Consider the following 21,252-nt stretch of genomic DNA (forward strand, 5'->3'; position numbering starts at 1 on the left):
ATAAAAAAATCTATTTAAATAAACATAATATATCACCTTCTCCTTCTGGATCTCGCTCTTGATGACAGAGATCTTGGTCTTCATCTCCTCAATCTCGTGTTCAGGCAGCACCTGGATATGGGGCAAGACGTCCGAGTCATCCAGCAACTGGAAGGTCAGGTCTGCAAGAGGGATGTACCACTTACACTCATACTGCTGGTGTCTCCTACAGAGGAAAGTGGAGAGGAGTGGAGAGAGAGAGAGAGAGAGCTCGATATCTTACATATATTTTAGAGGCAGGAGGGACAAAGACAATGAGGACCTACTGTAATTAGGGTTCACAGCGAAGTTGGTAAAAATATTGTTATTCTTAGATTTCTTTTTTGACACGGGCAAATAACTCAAGCATAGATTAGTAACTTTAAAAAAACTATTTGGCATACAGAAACTTGAGGCCATGTGTAACTTGTTAAAAAATAATGACACCGATTGGCCTATAGGTGGCACTGTTATAAGCAGTCTCACTTAAACCCTCATATCCGCCGCGACATTTGACCTAGAGACTTGAAACGTTGTATTTAGGCATTTCCTCATGCTGAACAAATATGCCTCAAGAACCCATAAGGTCCATGAGGATAGATTTTCCTCATTCTTAGCACAATTTTTTTTTTTTTTTTTTTAAATCATTATAATATATTCTCATGAACCATACATCAGATTATATACCAAATCGGTAGTCATACTCAATAAATTAGCCTCTAATGAATTTGATAATGATTAGTTTCTGCATTCAAAGTTAGCCACGGTACCAACCTACAGCACTTGACTAAACTTCACTTGCGCCATCCTTGTGGTATAGAGAGATAAACATGGTAATGCTTTCACTGATTGCACATAAAGGAAGATAGATAATGTGAGCACTATCATGTAGGAACTATATACCTCAATTACATTGTAACTCTGCACATCAACTCGGTACTGGTACGCCATGTATATAGCCAGGTTATCATTAATCATTGTATATTTATTTTTATTATTTCTCTTTTTCCCTCTCTCTGCATTGTTGGGAAGGGCCGGTAAGTAAGCATTTCACTGTTAGTCTACACCTGTTGTTTACGAAGCATGTAACAAATCTTGTGTCCTTTCTGTCATCCTGTGAACCCCGTTCATTGCGGCTCGCAGTTATATTTAGATATTTCTATTGGCCCTGTAAAGGAGGGCAATACCCACCATATAATTAATTGTCTTCCATTTGTCTTGCTTTATGCAATATCATCCGTCTTTGTTGAGCCATATTCCATTGTGCTCATAACTTAAACATATCTCCCCTATTACTATAACTCCTTATGTTTAGTAGTATGAAAACATTGCTTGAGGTGAGGAGATCCCATAGTAAAGACTCAGAAAGACAACTAAATGCGTGTTCAGCACATCCATTAGGTTATACAGATGCTCACTAATGTTGTCAGAGATGTTTTGTATTCCCCCTAACGAGCATTCATTATCATTATGATTCCTGGAGGCAGGACCGTACACTCATTAACACAGGAATACATCACAACTCCAAATGTGTGCAAACCTCATCTAAAATGATGGGAAATATGACAAGAAAAATAAATGTCCTGTTTTTACCCCCAAAGTAAAATACTGAAAAACAAACAAATAGTAGTATGACTCTTTCATGTTTTAGATTATCATTTTTCTTTGGCTAGTTAAAGTGTTTTGTCAGTATTGTACTATAGAGGGACGGAGACAGCAGATACCTCTCGTTTCTCATCATCCCAATATATACCTTCACCCCCTCTTTCGCCTGCAAACATCCCTCAATTTTTTATAAGGCCTCCTCTCCTTCTTAATACGGGGTGAGATCCCCCCCCCCCCCCCCCTTTGTAAGCAAACCCTTTGTCTCAGAGTGGTCCATGGGGTATTATATGCTGTTGTCTCTAAGGTGTGGATCTGTATTCATACACTGTTTACATGCCCAATAAGACTTTAAGATGATCTAGAGTCTACTTAATAAACACTCTCCCTATTACAGACCGAGGTAGAGCTGATTGGGGGACCAAGATTGTCTCTGCTGCTGTTGAATAAAATCTGCATATCTAATCTCCTCCCATCCGTCCACAGCACTTTCATGTTCCCCAATGAGCTTTTCACAGCCCTTGTTTACCATAATTACATGGATTACATCTTAATTTACATCTCTACATTGGGAAATGGTGGTATATTATACACCAATTCTGTAGGAAAATAATTATGGTTATGGAGTCAATTTAAACATTATAGAAACATTAATAATCGATGATGATTGAGTGGAGATAGAGGGATTGAATGGGATTCAGGTTTCTCAGTGAGTTAATACTGATGGTTAGCTATCAACTGGATAGCGTGTTTTAATAGGCTGTTGGCCTAATCCTATGGTGTTATAGTCCAGACCACACATACAGTAGGCTGTGTCTCAAATACAGTACAGGTGCATCAAAGCTGGGACAGAGAGACTGAAAAACACCTATCTCAAGGCCATCAGACTGTTAAACAGCCATCACTAGCCGGCTACCACCCGGTTACTCAACCCTGCACCTTAGTGGCTGCTGCCCTATATACATAGACATGGAATCACAGGCCACTTTAATAATGGAACACTAGTCACTTTAATAATGTTTACATACTGCTTTACTAATTTCATACGTATATACTGTATTCTTTTCTATTGCATTTTAGTCAATGCCACTCCGACATTGCTCGTCCTAATATTACAATATTTCTTAATTCCGTTCTTTTACTTTTAAATTTGTGTGTATTGTGAATTGTTAGATACTACTGCACTGTTGGAGCTAGGAACACAAGCATTTCACTACATCCGCAATAACATCTGCTAACCATATGTATGTGACCAATAACATCTGCTAACCATATGTATGTGACCAATAACATCTGCTAACCATATGTATGTGACCAATAACATCTGCTAACCATATGTATGTGACCAATAACATCTGCTAACCATATGTATGTGACCAATAACATCTGCTAACCATATGTATGTGACCAATAACATCTGCTAACCATATGTATGTGACCAATAACATCTGCTAACCATATGTATGTGACCAATAACATCTGCTAACCATATGTATGTGACCAATAACATCTGCTAACCATATGTATGTGACCAATAACATCTGCTAACCATATGTATGTGACCAATAACATCTGCTAACCATATGTATGTGACCAATAACATCTGCTAACCATATGTATGTGACCAATAACATCTGCTAACCATATGTATGTGACCAATAACATCTGCTAACCATATGTATGTGACCAATAACATCTGCTAACCATATGTATGTGACCAATAACATTTGCTAACCATATGTATGTGACCAATAACATCTGCTAACCATATGTATGTGACCAATAACATCTGCTAACCATATGTATGTGACCAATAACATCTGCTAACCATATGTATGTGACCAATAACATCTGCTAACCATATGTATGTGACCAATAACATCTGTTTTGAAATGCCACCCTATTCCCTATGTAGCTCACTACTCTTGACCCCATAGTGGACTATATAGAGAATAGGATGCCATTTGGGACACAATGACAGACCGCTAAAGCTAGAGACCATAACAGAGTGATTTACAGATTGGTGGTAACCATGACAACGGTAGTTGTCTGTGTGTCCTTCACACTGTGAGGTAGAGGGACAGCAGCGACTGTCAATCACAATGAACCCCAATCACGCCAACAACAGTAACCATGCCATTGGAGGCAATCCTTTAAATTAAACACTTAATCTACGGCCGTGTATGCTGTCATTCCCAATTTACACACACACACACACACACACACACACACACACACACACACACACACACACACACACACACACACACACACACACACACACACACACACACACACACACACACACACACACACACACACACACACACACACACACACACACACACACACACACACACACACACACACACACACAGCCTCAGGCCCAAGCACCAGATTGAGACCAGATTGTAATACATTTCCCAACATCCATACATCCACTACGGCAATGTGTTAATATTCAGCCCTATACAAGCCCTCTAATCACTATTCTAAATAATTTCTCCACAATAGTCTACAGAAAGGCAAACATCCAACCCCGGGGCTTGAGTAAATGTATTTTTTATTTGGGGGGGTCTGGTCTGCAGCACCAAAGGCATCACGTGTGACTACATTCACATTTTCAATTAATAGTCTTCCTTTTTTTTTTTTATAACATCAGAGAATACTTAAAATGGAGGAAATAATAATAGCAGTGAAAAAGAAAATCCCTTTGGAGCAGGACTGTCATTTATCCTGATACACTGTTTAATATCACAGACACATCAGAACTGACATGGTAGGAGCATATAACACTGGAGACCACTCAGAGTGTATGATCTACGTTTAGGCACAGTGAATACCACAGTGGGTATTGTACATAGCTGAATGTGCATGTGTTTGTGATGATGCTCTGTGAGAGTTAACCTACCCTGCGGAGGTCTTCTTCATCTTGGCACAGAGCAGCAAGTCTGTGAAGAGGAAGACGTGACGCAGCTTCCTGGAGCCCTCTGACACCTCCACCAGGAAACCATCCTTCACCAGCTGACGAGCCTACCAGGGAGAGAAACGGCATCACTTCCTGTGGCACGCCCAGCACGGGGCAACTAGCCTAGCCGTAAACATTCACTTCCCGTCAGGATATACTGTAGAAGGTATAGGTCAGGGTTCAGCAATATGAAAGAACTCGCTTGTTGTCTATATATTATTATTTTATTTTTTAAAGTTCTACCCTCTTTTTCTCCCCAATTTCGTGGTATCCAATTGTTAGTAGTTACTGTCTTGTCTCATCGCTACAACTCCCGTACGGGCTCGGGAGAGACGAAGGTCGAGAGCCATGCGTCCTCCGAAACACAACCAAGCCGCACTGCTTTTTAACACAGCGCGCATCCAACCCGGAAGCCAGCCGCACCAATGTGTCGGAGGAAACAACGTACACCTGGCGACCGTGTCAGTGTGCACTGCGCCCGGCACGCCACAGGAGTCGCTAGTGCGCGATGAGACAAGGATATCCCTACCAGCCAAACCCTCCCTAACCCGGACGACGCTGGGCCAATTGTGCGTCGCCCCATGGACCTCCTGGTCGCGGCCGGCTGCGACAGAGCCTGGGCTCAAACCCAGAGTCTCCCGTGCCACCTGAGAGGCCCTTGTTGTCTATATTTTATATGTCTTTTACATTGTCAATGATGGCGGTGTTGCAGCAAGATAATCATCAGCTAAAATAAGCCACTCAGAACTTGAAACGCTCCCCCTCTCTCTCGCTCTGTATCTGTCCATCTCTGGAGAGCCAACTAGGAAAGCTAAAATAAGGCAGAGCTAAACACGAACTGGAGTAAATCAGGAAAGCCTGAGCCAAAGAGGGCAGAGAGAGATTTTCATTTAACTGGTAACAGACAGACTGTAACGAATGGAGAGATGACTGGGAGGTTAAGAACTGAGCTGACTGAATGGAAAACGGATAGAGAGGAAGAGATGGCGGGAGAGAGAGATGGAGGGAGGATAGCTGAAGAGAGGGGGGAGAGAGAGATGGAGGGAGAAAGGAGGAGAGGTAAAGCGCAAGGGGGAGATAGTGGGATAGAGGAAGGAAGGAAAGGATATACTCAGAGAGAGAAGCATTAAGAGGAGAAAAGGCTGACATGCAGAAAAGGACAGAATGAAACAATAAAGGCAGTGTTGGAAAGAGGGGGACATCAAACAACCCTGCACTGCATGCTGGGAGAGAGAGAGAGAGAGAGGGAAAAGATCAAAAGATGCTAGAGAGAGAGGGAGCTAGAGAGAGGGTGATCGAGAGGGAGGAAGAGAGAGGAATCTGGTAATGAAGAGATTGAGGATGTGGGGGTAGGAGGAAAGGAGAGAGACTGTGGGTTTCTCTCTGACCTCAAAACACATTTCACAAATGCATTGGCACACTTCCCCAAGGTTACAACAAGAAGTTCTGAAAAGTATAAAGAAGTCTATTAAAATGGTGTGTGTGTGTGTCACCCCACCTCTCCCTTAGGCGTGGTGACGGCTGTCCTGCGGGGGTCAATCTCTTCGTTGATGGAAGACAGGAAGTTCTGGGAGATCCTCAGAGCGTCCTGCAGCAGGGGGAAGTCTGGGTGGTCCTTAGGGGTGTGCTTCAGCAGGTCCTACAATAACACACAGAGCAAGAGACCATTAGATATTAAACACACTGGGAATGCAACTCTCAAATGGCCACAGGGACCCCCATCCCAAAACAGAGAGAACCCCCTCCATTAAAATGAAATGTCTATGGACAGTCACTGTGCATGTGTTTTTAAACCTGTGTTGATGAATTGGACTATTTGGAAGCTTGGCTGGGTTTTGTGCCACATATTTTCCTCTAATTAAAGCATATGAGAGTCTCTACTTTGGGCGTAACTAATGAAGTTATTTTTAAAGTGCTACCTAAGAAACGGCTGAGACAATCTGCTTCCACATTGCAAATACCTTATTCTCAGCGTAACTAAGTTCCTTTTTTCAGAGGAGCGTGTGAAAGAAAAGCCCATCTCTTTTCCGTTGCCTGATTTATACCTCGTCAGCACACCTCGGTGAATGTATTCTGACAAGCTCTAGAAGGCTTGAGTTGATGTCAGCGGTATAGTACACTACCCGTCTTCGTACGTCATTAAGAGAAAAGAACACAGTAACTTTCACCGTCTGTCAGCGTCCGTGTCCCAAATGGCACCCTATTCCCTATATAGTGCACTATGGGACCTGGGCAAACACTATTGAAAAGTAGTGCACTAAATATGGAATATGGGCCCATTGTGTGTTTGCGTGATCTGCTCTTACCTTTGTACCAAACCAACTGGTCTTTGTTTAGTCACAGCTCCACTAGCTTTATGGAAAACATATTCATGAAATGCATTGGAAGCTAGACTGGAGGACAGGTCTAGTCATCTCCGCTTCCTCTGTTAGCGGTTTTCACTTTCCACTTGGTTGTAGCCCATCAAATTAGCGCCTATTGTTTATAACAGCATGTCATTTTGATGGACAGCGCAGAGGAAAGGTATAGGCTTGGCAAATGGAACGGAACACTTACTATAAACAGCAGCAGGCAGGGTTTGACATTGCAGGTGGATACAGAACCATGCTGCATCTTAATGACCTGCGGGGCTTTCTAGAGAGATTCTACCCAGCCCCATCACTATGTGTCTCACGACAGCACTAACTCTTAATCCTTGATAAGTATTGATCCTGTCCTATCTATTCAATCTATCTCTACGTTGCGGTCTCTAATTCAATCTCGTCATTTGTCTCTGGGTGAGATCAGGAATCCTTCATGGATCTATCGCATGCTAGTCGGGACGGACAATGTACTGGTGTGTGTGTGAGTCCTCACATGAAGAACCAGCGTACTTCTGGTCACACGGTCAATCGGCTTGTACAGGAGAGCTGTGGGAAAGGACAAGAAGAGGCACTCAGTTTGGTTTGACACACACACACACACACAATGAAGAAAAACACGACTCAAAAAGCCTATTACACACTTGACTGGGCGTAGGTTTCCTGGGGTATGGGGCAGACATTTCAATCATCCAAAGCCTCAGGTGTCTGCTCCCTGCAGAGACGGACACACACCTCATTCTTTCTAAGCTCGGTTGTTCCTTCTCTGCTGAGTAAGGTTGTTTTCAGAAACCTTCCCACTCAATTCACATCAGGATTAACTTCCTGACCCGGTCTAAATTTCTCGTTCTCACAGTGCGCCTCTCATATCTTATATCATATAGAGGACAAGCGAGCCAAGGGCAATGCAGTATTTTTATACAGCAGAGGAAGGTGAATCTATCCATACAATGTGTGAGTGGTTGAGTCAAGGTCTTGGCCCTCTCTCTCCCAGCATGCAGTGCAGGGTTGTTTGATGTCCCCCTCTTTCTAACACTGCCTTTATTGTTTCACTCTGTCGTTTCTCACACACACACACACACACACACACACACACACACACACACACACACACACACACACACACACACACACACACACACACACACACACACACACACACACACACACACACACACACCAGTGTTGGGGAGTAGTGGACTACATTTAGTTTCAACTATTCATTTAACAACATTTTGCAGTAGCTTGGTAATTGAACAATATTCAAATCTTGGTAGTGTTTTCAGTAGTTCACTTTCTTTGCCGTGTAGCTAATGACTTGAACTACGCACAATTTTTCCAGCATCAGATCAGTTCTTGTGTTTAATAGGTTAAATTCTATATTCTGTTAACATCTGACTCCAGAGGAATCTGCCAGGCAATTTCTAGTCCATGACATTTGAGATTCAGATATGTCAATTTCCCAAAATAGTTTTGATGTTGTGAACTACTTTTTCAACGTAACTTTAGTTAAGTAAACTATTTGTCCTAAGGGTAACTTTAGCGTAGCTTAACTTTTTCCTGTGAGAAATAATTGGTCAACTATATTTTCAGAGTGGATTCCCCAACACTGACAAACACACACAGCCATGTAGCTCAGCATCACTAGACTTTGCTCGGTAACAGGGTTCACGTAACTCCTTGTCGGATTGCGCACAGTATACAAACACACGTCTCGATAGACAGCCTGTTCAACATGCAGTGAAGCTCCAGCCTCGCTGCATCCTTATTGGTTACATAGCACTCTGATTCCATTGCAGATGTACTCTGTTACTAGGGAAACTATGCCAAGCCGTGTTCACACACACAAAATGTTCCTTTGACCTCAAAACCAATTTGCAATCCTAAACTTCTCTTAATCTGTCACTCCCTCTTTCCATCTCTCTCTCTATCCCGGTTTAACTCACACTCAGGAGCCAATCCAGTTACAAACCAGATCTGTCACACTAGGCTGATTTCCCAGGAGGCTTTGCAGCTGAGAGACAGAGCACCTGCGGGGCTGACAGCCAGCGTGAGACGCAAGACAGGAGCGAGAGAGATGAAGAGAGAGAACAAAAATAGACAGAGGAGAGAGAGAGAACGAAAAGAGGGGGGAGAGAGGGTGAAGGAGTAAGGCAGCTTAGCTGTAGGGTACAGTCCCCTGTCGACATGTCTACCATCTCTACTGAACAGCCAAAGCCTTGGGCGTTGGTAATGAGCTGCTTGTGATCCCTGAATATACATTACACTCCACTCACTTATTATCTGGTTGAACATCACTCTGTACATCTGCAGTAGAGGCATCTGAATGTCGCTCTCATCTGCAGTACAGCTGTTGAAATGATCCCTCTTTCTCCATCTCCCTCCTCCTATTCTCACCTCTGATTGAACTGCTAGTGATGAGAGAGACAGCAGAAATCCACTGGGATCCTGTTCTGATGGACTACTGATGGGGCGTCATATTCTATAACACACACACACACACACACACACACACACACACACACAGTCTCAGGCTGTCTACAGAGCCTCAACTGGAGCGGCCCTTATGAAAAAGCATTGATTCTCTTTCATGTTCCCTCCCTCCCTCCATTAATAATGTTCCCTGTATTCCCTCCATGCTCCATCGTGGATGAATAAACCCTACTGCCTTGTGTGAATTAACTGAAGAATCTGCATTCATTACAATGGAAATGAATGGCGACAATGGAGGAGAGTCTAGGTGTGTGTGAGAGTGTGTGTGTTATAGAATATGAAGCCCCATCAGCACAGGATCCCAGTGGATTTCTGCTGTCTCTCTCACTCACTAACAGTTCCTGTGTGGATATGTGAATGGCTGAACACTGCAGCTCATAGGTTTTAGGGGAGATCAACGTACAAAACAGTGGTAATCATTCAAGTTGAAGTTTCTTTCTTTATGAATTTAAACATACTTCCCTCTTGATGACAAAGCCTCAGGCCAATAGACTCAACCTCACTGTCCTTCACTGGAGCTAATTAACACAACCACCCCCTGCTTTGAAACGGACTTCTGATCGAACAACCCTCGTCTCAGTCCCTTCATCACCAAGGACACAGTCAGTCAGGGACTCTGCAGTGCAGACAGAAGCACAGTTCAAAGTTCAGCAGCAACGAGAGGGAAGAGAGGAGAATAGAAGGGCCATAGAAGATGAGAAGAGGAGTGGAGAGAGGCTGATGAGAGGAGTGATGGAGGTGTTGCTGATTATAGAAAACAGATAGAGCTTCACAGTGATGGAACCCTCCTCAAGGTCACCGTGACAACCTGACGGACAGCTCCTTCTCGGTAACCAGGGTGTCCATGTGGGTCACAGCCAATCAGCAGTCCTGGATCTACAACACTGAGACATGACTTACATAGACATATGCTAGCCCAGTTCCCTGACTGGCATCTAGACTTGGTTACACTGATCAATGCCAACCCCAGCCCTCACCGAGTGAGTGAGTGAGTGAGTGAGTGAGTGAGTGAGTGAGTGAGTGAGTGAGTGAGTGAGTGAGTGAGTGAGTGAATAATGAAAACTGAAAGAGGAAGGGAAAGATCAAGCATTGGGGAGAGAGAAGTTTGAGGAGAGACAGTGAGAAGGGGACAGAGAGGTGGCAGGATTATAATATATTTTTAATAAGCATTTGACTAATTGTGAATATAGTCATGTCTAACAGACATCCCCCCCCCCCGAGGAGAGGGTTAAGAAACCCTGAAGTAGGTGTTGTTCTGAGAGAATATGAAAAGATCAAATGAAGTGGGTGGCGGCATGGTGACCTCAACTTCTCTTGTTAACAAAGCCTGTGGTCTATACTGTGGTCTGGTCAGTCCAACAGGGACGGGAGGGAAAGGCATGGCTGTCAGACTGAAACGACTTGGAGAACATATAGGGTGGATAGCAGAGCGCCACCTAGTGCCGGGATGAGCAACTGGTTGGTGTCACACTTTTGCCTCAGCTAACACACCTGACTCCAATAATCAACTAATCGTCATCTTTAGTTAAGAATGCAGTTAGTTTAATCAGCTGTGTTTACTAGGGATGTGGGAACAGTGAGACCCCACTCCGGCCCCCGATGACTGGAGTTGCACATCCCTGACCTAGTGTAATGGAATGATTATGTTTTCTAACTAAAGGTTTGGAGCTGATGCCCGTTTGTGCTATCCCTATGGGGTTTTAGAGAGAGAGAGAGAGAGAGAGAGAGAGAGAGAGAGAGAGACAGAGAGAGACAGAGAGAGAGACACAGAGAGACACAGAGAGACACAGAGAGACACACACACAACGTGCCCAGAGGGTGCAGAATAGACTCCATGCCAAGCAATTAATTGACAGCAGTACTCAATATGCAGTAATACATTTGCGTTGTGTTAAATAGATTGAAACGAACTACCTGCTCAGTTTAACTAGACAGTGTGCTAAATGAGACTGGAAGATTGGACAGTGTGCTAAATGACACTGGAAGATTGGACAGTGTGCTAAATGACACTGGAAGATTGGACAGTGTGCTAAATGAGACTGGAAGATTGGACAGTGTGCTAAATGAGACTGGACAGTGTGCTAAATGAGACTGGACAGTGTGCTAAATGAGACTGGACAGTGTGCTAAATGAGACTGGACAGTGTGCTAAATGAGACTGGACAGTGTGCTAAATGAGACTGGACAGTGTGCTAAATGAGACTGGACAGTGTGCTAAATGAGACTGGACAGTGTGCTAAATGAGACTGGACAGTGTGCTAAATGAGATTGGACAGTGTGCTAAATGAGACTGGAAGATTGGACAGTGTGCTAAATGAGACTGGAAGATTGGACAGTGTGCTAAATGAGACTGGGATATTGGATAGTGTGCTAAATGAGACTGGGAGATTGGATAGTGTGCTAAATGAGACTGGGAGATTGGACAGTGTGTGAAATGCTGTGGGTTCTGGGATGAGCATTGAGGGGGAAAGACTCAGCTCTCGCTCACAATTAAAAACGTGCTTATACTACTTTATTTATACAACTATTAAACCGTGCTTATACTACTTTATACAACTATTAAAAACATGCTTATACTACTTTATATATACACAACTATTAAAAACGTGCTTATACTACTTTATATATACACAACTATTAAAAACGTGCTTATACTACTTTATTTATACAACTATTAAAAACGTGCTTATACTACTTTATTAATACAACTATTAAAATATACTACTTTATATATACACACAACTATTAAAAGCGTGCTTATACTACTATATATATACATAACTATTAAAACATGCATATACTACTTTATTTATACAACTATTAAAAACGTGCTTATACTACTATATATATACACAACTATTAAAACATGCATATACTACTTTATTTATACAACTATTAAAAACATGCTTATACTACTTTATATATACACAACTATTAAAAACGTGCTTATACTACTTTATTTATACAACTATTAAAAACGCGCTTATACTACTTTATATATACAACTATTAAAATATACTACTTTATATATACACAACTATTAAAAGCGTGCTTATACTACTTTATATATACACAACTATTAAAAACGTGCTTATACTACTTTATTTATACAACTATTAAAAACGTGCTTATACTACTTTATATATACAACTATTAAAATATACTACTTTATATATACACAACTATTAAAAGCGTGCTTATACTACTTTATATATACACAACTATTAAAAACGTGCTTATACTACTTTATATAAACACAACTATTAAAAGCGTGCTTATACTACTTTATATACACAACTATTAAAAACGTGCTTATACTACTTTATTTAAACAACTATTAAAAACATGCATATACTACTTTATTTATACAACTATTAAAAACATGCATATACTACTTTATATCTAGAACTATTAAAAACGTGCTTATACTACTTTATTTATACAACTATTAAAAACATGCATATACTACTTTATATCTAGAACTATTAAAAACGTGCTTATACTACTTTATTTATACAACTATTAAAAACGTGGCCTTTATCATCTGTGGGATGGAACGGTGTGAAGTTGAACTCAACCGGGTATAACTGTGATCATCAGCACTAACAGAGTGTCTTCTTCACAGACAACCATTTCCACTTCATAACGTTCTAATCTAAAGCCTACCTCTACTTGAACTGTTACTGTCTGGCTGTACCACACGTACTGCAAATATTCCTGCATATGTCTTTTTACTGTCCTTCTCTCTCTTGGTCTTTCTCCGCTTTGATCTGCTGCCAGGCTTAACCCAATACGGCCAGAGCAGTTTAACATCCCTCAAACGCACACACACTCAAAACATGAGCGCATACCACACATACACACACTGATTGGAGTGGTGAAATGATGGTACTCAGTAGATAAGTATGGTGTGTGTATAAGGAGAATGAAGTCTGGGACAGTCAGTCCTGACAACGTGCTCTGCTTATAAAGAGACCCATCCACCATCTACTGGACCAATCATACACACCTCCACAGCCTCTTCCCACTGGACACTGGACACTCTTCCCACCCAACCTGGTTTCCGTGTCATTTCGAATAAATGTAATTGATGTCTGTGTCCAGTGGGTTCCACCTCCTTTTTCCACCACTATCTTCTCCACCTTCTTCCACACTCTGTTCCCCCTCACACTCAGTCTTCCCCCGTCTTGTTCATCTCTCTCTCGGTGCGTCCCTTTTCTTTTCCCTCTGACGTTCTCAAACTTTTCACCTTAAAAGGTGAGTGCTGTCTGTCTGCTGATATGACAGACTGACAGGAGACCCAGCCAGGGAGGATAATCTCACCGCAACTTCCAACACTAAACCCTCACACACACAAAACGTTGGGGACAAATATACGTAAAAACAGTTACACTTCTGAACATGCACACACAACCACAAACACACACTAACCATCTACCATGCAAAAGAGAAAGGTGTGAGCACAACCACAGACATGCAAAACCAACACACAGATATGTACACACACACACACACACACGTCTATTGCCAGAAGCGGAAAAGCACAAAGACTGTCTCCCTCTCGCTGAGCAAAAATGAGAGGATAGAGAGAACCTGGCAAGAAACGAGAGTAGCGACTGTCTTTACCCAGAATACAAAACAGCTCATTAACTAATAACACCCGGCTACATTTAAGATACTGTCACACACCAGGAACTTTACCATGCAACATCCACACTAACCTATTTACAGTACCAGCCAAGAAAGAACTTTACATATATAGTCATACAGGCAAGTGCAATTGTTAATGCTACACATCACACTATAGAATCAGAAAACACCCCACACGTACAAAATACTCAATACAGGATTAAAGACCGATTACAAAGGCTTTTCTATACACACAAGTTACTTCAAATGTACTGTCACACACACACACACACACACACACACACACACACACACACACACACACACACACACACACACACACACACACACACACACACACACACACACACACACACAAACATTACCGTATGTGCAGTTACAACACAGTCTGAGTACCAGTAGAATCTCCATCTCACACTTCCTCCTCTGTTCTCTCTGCCTCCCCTCTCTGTCCATCTCCAACACCCATAGTCAGAGAGAGAGGGAAAGGCAAAGAGAGAGAGAGGAGAGAGAGAGAGAGAGAGAGGAGAGAGAGAGAGAGAGAGAGAGAGAGAGAGGAGAGAGAGAGAGAGAGGGAAAGGCAAAGAGAGAGAGAGAGAGAGGGAAAGGCAAAGAGAGAGAGAGAGAGAGGGAAAGGCAAAGAGAGAGAGAGAGAGAGGGAAAGGCAAAGAGAGAGAGAGAGAGAGAGGGAAAGGCAAAGAGAGAGAGAGAGAGAGGGAAAGGCAAAGAGAGAGAGAGAGAAGCGAAGCAGAGAGAGAGAAGCGAGCATGCACAGGAGGGAGCCTGGCCTCCCTAAGCCAGCCGCTGCATACACAAGCAGAAGAGACAAGGCTACAGAGTCTGAAAGAGCCATAGCAGCCTTCTGACACACATCTAGATTAGAACTCATCTCTTACCTTCCATAGTGACATTTGTGTTACAGTCCTTCGAGTCCTTAGGACCCTTTACTTTCAGGTTCTGGAAGAAAATGAATGAATTGTGATTGCTGGTGTATTACAGGTTTAATGGTATAAGATTTTAGTGGTATAGGAATCTAGTGGTATAGGAATTTAGCGGTATAGGAATTTAGCGGTATAGAACACAGGAGGCTGTTGAGGGGAGAAAGGCTCATAATAATGGCCGGAACGGAACAAGGAATGGCATCAAACACCTGTAAACCATGGAAAGGGAAAGGGGGATAACTAGTCAGTTGTACAACTGAATGCGTCTTCCGCATTTAACCCAACCCCTCTTTGTTTGATACCGTTTCACTCATTCTGCTCCAGTCATTACCACAGACCCGTTCTCCCCAATAAAGGGGAGAACCAATACCAACCTCCTGTGGTATAGTAGCAGGACCCACCCAGAGACACACCCACCCAGACACACTCCCACCCAACCAACCAGAGACACACCCACCCACCCAGAGACACACATACACCCACCCACCCACCCAGAGACACACACCCAGCCACCCAGACACACACACACACACCCAGAGACACACACCGAGACACACACACACACCGAGACACACACACACACCCACCCACCCACACCGAGACACACACCCACACCGAGACACACACCCACACCGAGACCCCCCCCCCACACACACACCGAGACACACCCACCCACCCACACACACCCACCCACCTACACACACAGAGACACACCCACACACCGACACACCCAGAGACACAGAGACACACCCAGAGACACACCCACCCACCCACCGAGACACACCCACCCACCCACCGAGACACACCCACCCACCCACCCACCCACCGAGACACACACACCCACCCACCCACCGAGACACACCCACCCACCCACCCACCGAGACACACCCACCCCCACCCACCCACCGACACCCACCCACCGACACCCACCCAGAGACAACCACCCAGAGACACACCCACCCACCCAGAGACACACCCACCCACCCAGAGACACACCCACCCACCCAGAGACACACCCACCCACCCAGAGACACACCCACCCACCCAGAGAGACACCCACCCACCCAGAGACACACACACCCACCCAGAGACACACACACCCACCCAGAGACACACACACCCACCCAGAGACACACACACCCACCCAGAGACACACACACCCACCCAGAGACACACACACCCACCCAGAGACACACACACGCCCAGAGACACACACACGCCCAGAGACACACACACGCCCAGAGACACACACACGCCCAGAGACACACACGCCCAGAGACACACACGCCCAGAGACACACACGCCCAGAGACACACACGCCCAGAGACACACACGCCCAGAGCCTGGTTGAGGCTGAGTGGAGCTAATGAAGAGGAATGGAGCTGATGCAGCAGACTGTCGGGCTGGGAAAACACACGGCCCCAAAACTACACACGCACACAAATACATACACAACTCCATATATTAGTACAAATTTCAGCCCTCACAACTGATGTGCATGGTGTGAGTGTGCTTTGTGTGTGTGTACGTGTGTGTGTGTGTGACCAACATCTACCTCAGAGATCTTCTGGAACTGGGTGTTGGCCTGGCTGCATTTCTCTGCTGTCTCCACCGCTGTTTTGTAGTTGTCAACAAAAGCCTTGTACACCCCCAGCTGGCTGGCCTGGAGCACAGAGGAGAGGACACAATATTAACACAGTGGAGAGGAAAAGAGGGGGGTGTACAGAGGAGGATGAGGAGAAGCATGAAGAGGAGGAGAATGAAAATGACGTTGTCTGGAAGTCCACTCCTAAATGAACTTTCCGCTATTTTATTCTATGTTTAGAACTACCCATACTACACCCAAGACTTGAAGGGGGTATTGGACGACGCAATTCAAATCCCTCTTAGAGTAACCCAATCCGATTTCTATACAGTGTAAAGCTTAAGAGCAGGGGTGTCAAAAATACAGCCCGTGAGTTAAATAAATAAAGTAAAATAAATAAATGTATATATACAGTGCACTCAAAGTATTTAGACACCTTTACTTTTTCCACATTTTGTTACATCACAGCCTTATTCTAAAATGATTAAATTGTATTTTCCCCCTCTCATCAATCTATATACAATACCCCACATAATGACAAAGCAAAAACAGGTTATTAGAATTTTTTTCAAATTGATAAAAAATACCAAAGTGAAATATTACATTTACATAAATACTCAGACCCTTTACTCAGTACTTTGTTGAAGCACCTTTGGCAGTGATTACAGCCTCAAGTCTTCTTAGGTATAAAGCTACAAGCTTGGCACACCTGTATTTGGGGAGTTTCTCCCATTCTTCTCTGCAGATCCTCTCAATCTCAGTCAAGTTGGATGGGGAGCTTCATTGCACAGCTATTTTCAGGTCTCTCTAGAGTTGTTCGATCGGGTTGAAGTTCAGGCTCTGGCTGGACCATTCAAGGACATTCATAGACTTGTCCCAAAGCCTCTCCTGCGTTGTCTTGGCTATGTGCTTAGGGTTGTTGTCCTGTTGGAAGGTGAACCTTCGCACCAGTCTGAGGTCTTGTACTTTGCTAAATTTTTCATTTTTCCCTTGATCCTGGCTCCCAGTCCCTGCCGCTGAAAAACACCCCCACAGCATGATGCTGCCACCACCAAGCTTCACCGTAGGGATGGTGCCAGGTTTCCTCCAGACGTGACGCTTGGCATCAGAACTAAGACTTCAATCTTGGTTTCATCAGACCAGAGAACCTTGTTTCTCATGGTCTGATAGTCCTTTAGGTGCCTTTTGGCAAACTCCAAGCGGGCTGTTATGTGCCTTTTACTGAGGAGTGGCTTCCGTCTGGCTACTCTACAACAAAGGCCTGATTGATGGAGTGCTGCAGAGATGGTTGTCCTTCTGGAAGGTTCTCCCATCTTCACAGAAGAACTCTAGAGAGAGCTCCGTCAGAGTGACCATCGGTCACCTCCCTGACCAAGGCCCTTTCTCCCCTGATTGCTCAGTTTTGCCAGGAAGAGTCTTGGTGGTTCCAAACTTCTTCCATTTAAGAATGATGGAGGCCACAGTGTTCTTGGGGACCGTCAATGGTGCAGAAATGTTTTGGTACCCTTCCCCAGATCTGTGCCGCGACACAATCCTGTCTCGGAGCTTTGTCATTATGGGGTATTGTGTGTAGATTGATGAGAAAAATGTGTATTTAATACATTTTAGAACAAAGCTGTAACGTTTACCAAAATGTGGAAAAAGGGGTCTGACTACTTCCCGAATACACTGTATAAAAATGTAACTCAATATACTTTAAAATGACTAAAACCAACTGGAAACAGTGTAGTAATGATAATGGACCTACATTCATTCCGTTTCTTGACTGTGTCCAGCTCACTAAGAATCCCCCAAATGAAAACTACACAGAGTGCATAGTAAAATCAAAAAATGATGGATAGAGAACTATTATGCGTCCCCAGGGGCAAAGTGAGTTTGACACCCCTGTTTGGCACCAAATTAATTCCCATTCAAATGATCACTCCTGAGAGGCGTGAAGAACATTTATTGTGAACGATGCAGACTATAAATTCCATCGAGCCCAGGAGTGATTTTAAACCAACTCCAACACACTAGCAGAGTTAGCAGGGCTGCGGCTCCGCTGGCTAGTAGCTATCTCTCCCTTGGACACCTTCTAATCACATCCTTTCCCTGCTTCGGGTCCCACGTTCCTGATTGGAGCACAGTCAAATCAGCCAGTCGCAACGCCCGGGCCTCTCTGTGCATTCTAATGAAGGGAATTGGACCAGGAAATGAATATGCATACTTAAACAGCTCCGGTGAAGGGACTAGGGAGAGCTAGTCAAGACATTGATGGAGGGAGTGAGAAAGGTATGGGGCTGTGAAATAAATGAGGTTAAATTAATTAGAACTTGTTAAGCTACTGTATGTGTGCTCTGCCCTCCCTCCCCCATCCCTCCCTCCCCCGCTCTCGTCCTCTGCCCGTGTGGTGTGATGCATTATCACTGTTGGAGAAGAGAAGTGGAGAAACCATGAGGTCTCTGAGGACACTTCAAAGCAGAGATCAATATTCTTCCCCTTCTCCTCTCCCCCCTTCTGGCTCATCTTCCATTATGCTCCCCTGTACCCATCTTTCCCTGCAGATTTGGAGAGAACCCTCTGACCCAATCAGTCGTCATGGCAAAGGCTGTCTCCTAGCAACATTTACATCGTTGGCAGAAGCACTTCGGTCTCTCACCAGAAGCACTTCTGTCTCTCACTCAGGTTCTAGAAAACACCCTGAGACATAGGAGAGGTTGAGAAATATATATGAGAGGATAGGAGAGAGAAAGAAATAGGGAAAGAGAGAAAGAGGGAAAGAAAAGAGTTGGAACACTGACGATTTCCATCCCTCTTGCTCCCCTCCTCTCTCTCCTCCCCTAGCTTCTTTCCTTGGATCCCCCTCCATCTCCCTCTCTGTTTCTACGGTAGTAGAAACACAGGGAGCAGTGGGGAGTGTGCTGTGTAATTATGACACCATCTGTACACTGTTTGGTGGCTCCCTTACAGACAGGCCTGTCTAAATGTTTAGTCGCCATGCGACACACACACACACACCTCCCAGACGGAACTGGATGATTCTGCTAATGGATGTCGGCAAGACATCTGTGGTGTGTGTGTGTGTGTGTGTGTGTGTGTGTGTGTGTGTGTGTGTGTGTGTGTGTGTGCGCATGCACATGCGTAATTTGATGTCTTCCACTGAAAACGTACTAAATGAGTTAACCTAATATACAGTTACGTCAGTATAATGAACATTTAGAAACGTTTCTATCCAATTGAAAATGGAGGTTAAAACTTTGCTTCTACAACAAAACAATATTCACATAAATGCAGAGCACCATACTAAGTGGAACACCGTACTAACTGCTAATCACATCAGTCTGCTCTGTCAGAGTGGTGTTGTATCACATGGAGAGCCCTAACTCCTTTAGAGACCTTCCTTATGAGACAGAACACTCCTAACCATATCAGATTCATGGAACGTTCCCTAAACCAATCAGGCTCCACACTGTGGGGTTTAGTGAGCAGTGTAATCCAGGAAAGAGACGGTGTACATTTTATTCGAATTGGATTCATAACACATAATAAAAAATTAAAAAAATGTGCAGGACATACCAAATGGATGACGTAGTACACCAAAAACGGGGACCCATTTTGGCTCGAGCACCACTTTCAAAACTACTGGCTGAAATTCTACAAAAGTTCTGGAGCATCACTTTAAAATTCACTTACTGATACTGCACTGTCTACTTATTGAGCGGGAGTAGGGGCATAGAGTGGGAGAGAGAGGAGAGAGACGTGGAGAGAGAGATGGGGGAGAAAGAAGACAAAGGAGAGACAGTGATGAGGAAGAGGAGGAAGAAGAAATAGAGAGAGAGAGAAGGAGAATGGAGAAAGAAAAAGACAGAAGAGGGAGCGGGTAGTAGGGACAAGAAAAGGGAGATAAATGTTTACATTTTAAAAACCCAATTATTGGGTCAAGACCCTACAGTACATTAACATTTAATTGTCAGAAATCAGCCTGTTAGAGAAACTGATGGAAGGGAGAGAGATGGATAGGGGAGTAGGAACAGAATAGAGACTAATGTCTGAGCAGACCCCAGTGTAATTGAATGTTTATCCTAGAGGGGAATAGATTGAACAGAGGGAGGTGATACCATACATGTGAAATCTATGCAGTTACAATCAGGGGTTGGAATCAAAATAATTTCCCAATCGTTTCTTTCTGAACAGAACCATAATTTTTTATGTTCTGTTCCACTGTTCTGACCGGCAAAATAAAGTTCTGAACTGGTTCAGATCGAACCCCCAAAAAGCAACTGATTATATTGTTCCTTTCTGTTCATTTTTAAACATCTGAAATATAGATGTGCATTTAGCGGATAGAGCAGCTTGGTATGGAGCAGGCAAGCTATTTAAATGCATTGGACAGACAAGTGTAGGGCGCTATTTGCGACTGAAATTTTACGTGCGGGGAGAGAGCTAGTAGGAAGCGCTGGGCATCTTGTTGTTAATGACACCTGCATTAGGCCCGCATAATCATACCCACGGATGACCGGCTTCTATGAAGGAACTATGAATGTATTTGAAGTTGAACTTCAGAAAGTTGGCTTAACGCTGGACCAGAGCTAGCTAGCTAGCTAACAAGCTTGCGTGTGTGGAGCAGCACCAGAATATAAATCAAAACACGTCTAAC

The 21,252-nt window shown here is 43.7% G+C and overlaps 1 protein-coding gene across 7 annotated transcripts in view; it reads right to left on the reverse strand.

Moving 5' to 3' along the window:
• The window catches only part of LOC139532320 (active breakpoint cluster region-related protein-like), a 218,784-nt gene that overhangs the window by 84,522 nt on the left and 113,010 nt on the right, over positions 1 to 21,252 (reverse strand). For 6 of the 7 annotated variants that reach the window (XM_071329793.1, XM_071329784.1, XM_071329800.1 and 3 more), the window contains 6 exons: positions 16,587 to 16,694; positions 14,987 to 15,047; positions 7,445 to 7,497; positions 6,087 to 6,227; positions 4,532 to 4,653; positions 37 to 205 (listed from right to left, as the gene is read on the reverse strand). In XM_071329793.1, coding sequence (XP_071185894.1) covers positions 37 to 205; positions 4,532 to 4,653; positions 6,087 to 6,227; positions 7,445 to 7,497; positions 14,987 to 15,047; positions 16,587 to 16,694 — 654 coding nt within the window. Of the gene's footprint in view, positions 1 to 36; positions 206 to 4,531; positions 4,654 to 6,086; positions 6,228 to 7,444; positions 7,498 to 14,455; positions 14,541 to 14,986; positions 15,048 to 16,586; positions 16,695 to 21,252 lie in introns of those variants that run through there. The other variant, XM_071329808.1, reaches the window with a different exon arrangement.

This window comes from Salvelinus alpinus, chromosome 1 (genome assembly GCF_045679555.1).
Source record: "Salvelinus alpinus chromosome 1, SLU_Salpinus.1, whole genome shotgun sequence".
NCBI classification, from domain to species: Eukaryota; Metazoa; Chordata; class Actinopteri; order Salmoniformes; family Salmonidae; genus Salvelinus; species Salvelinus alpinus.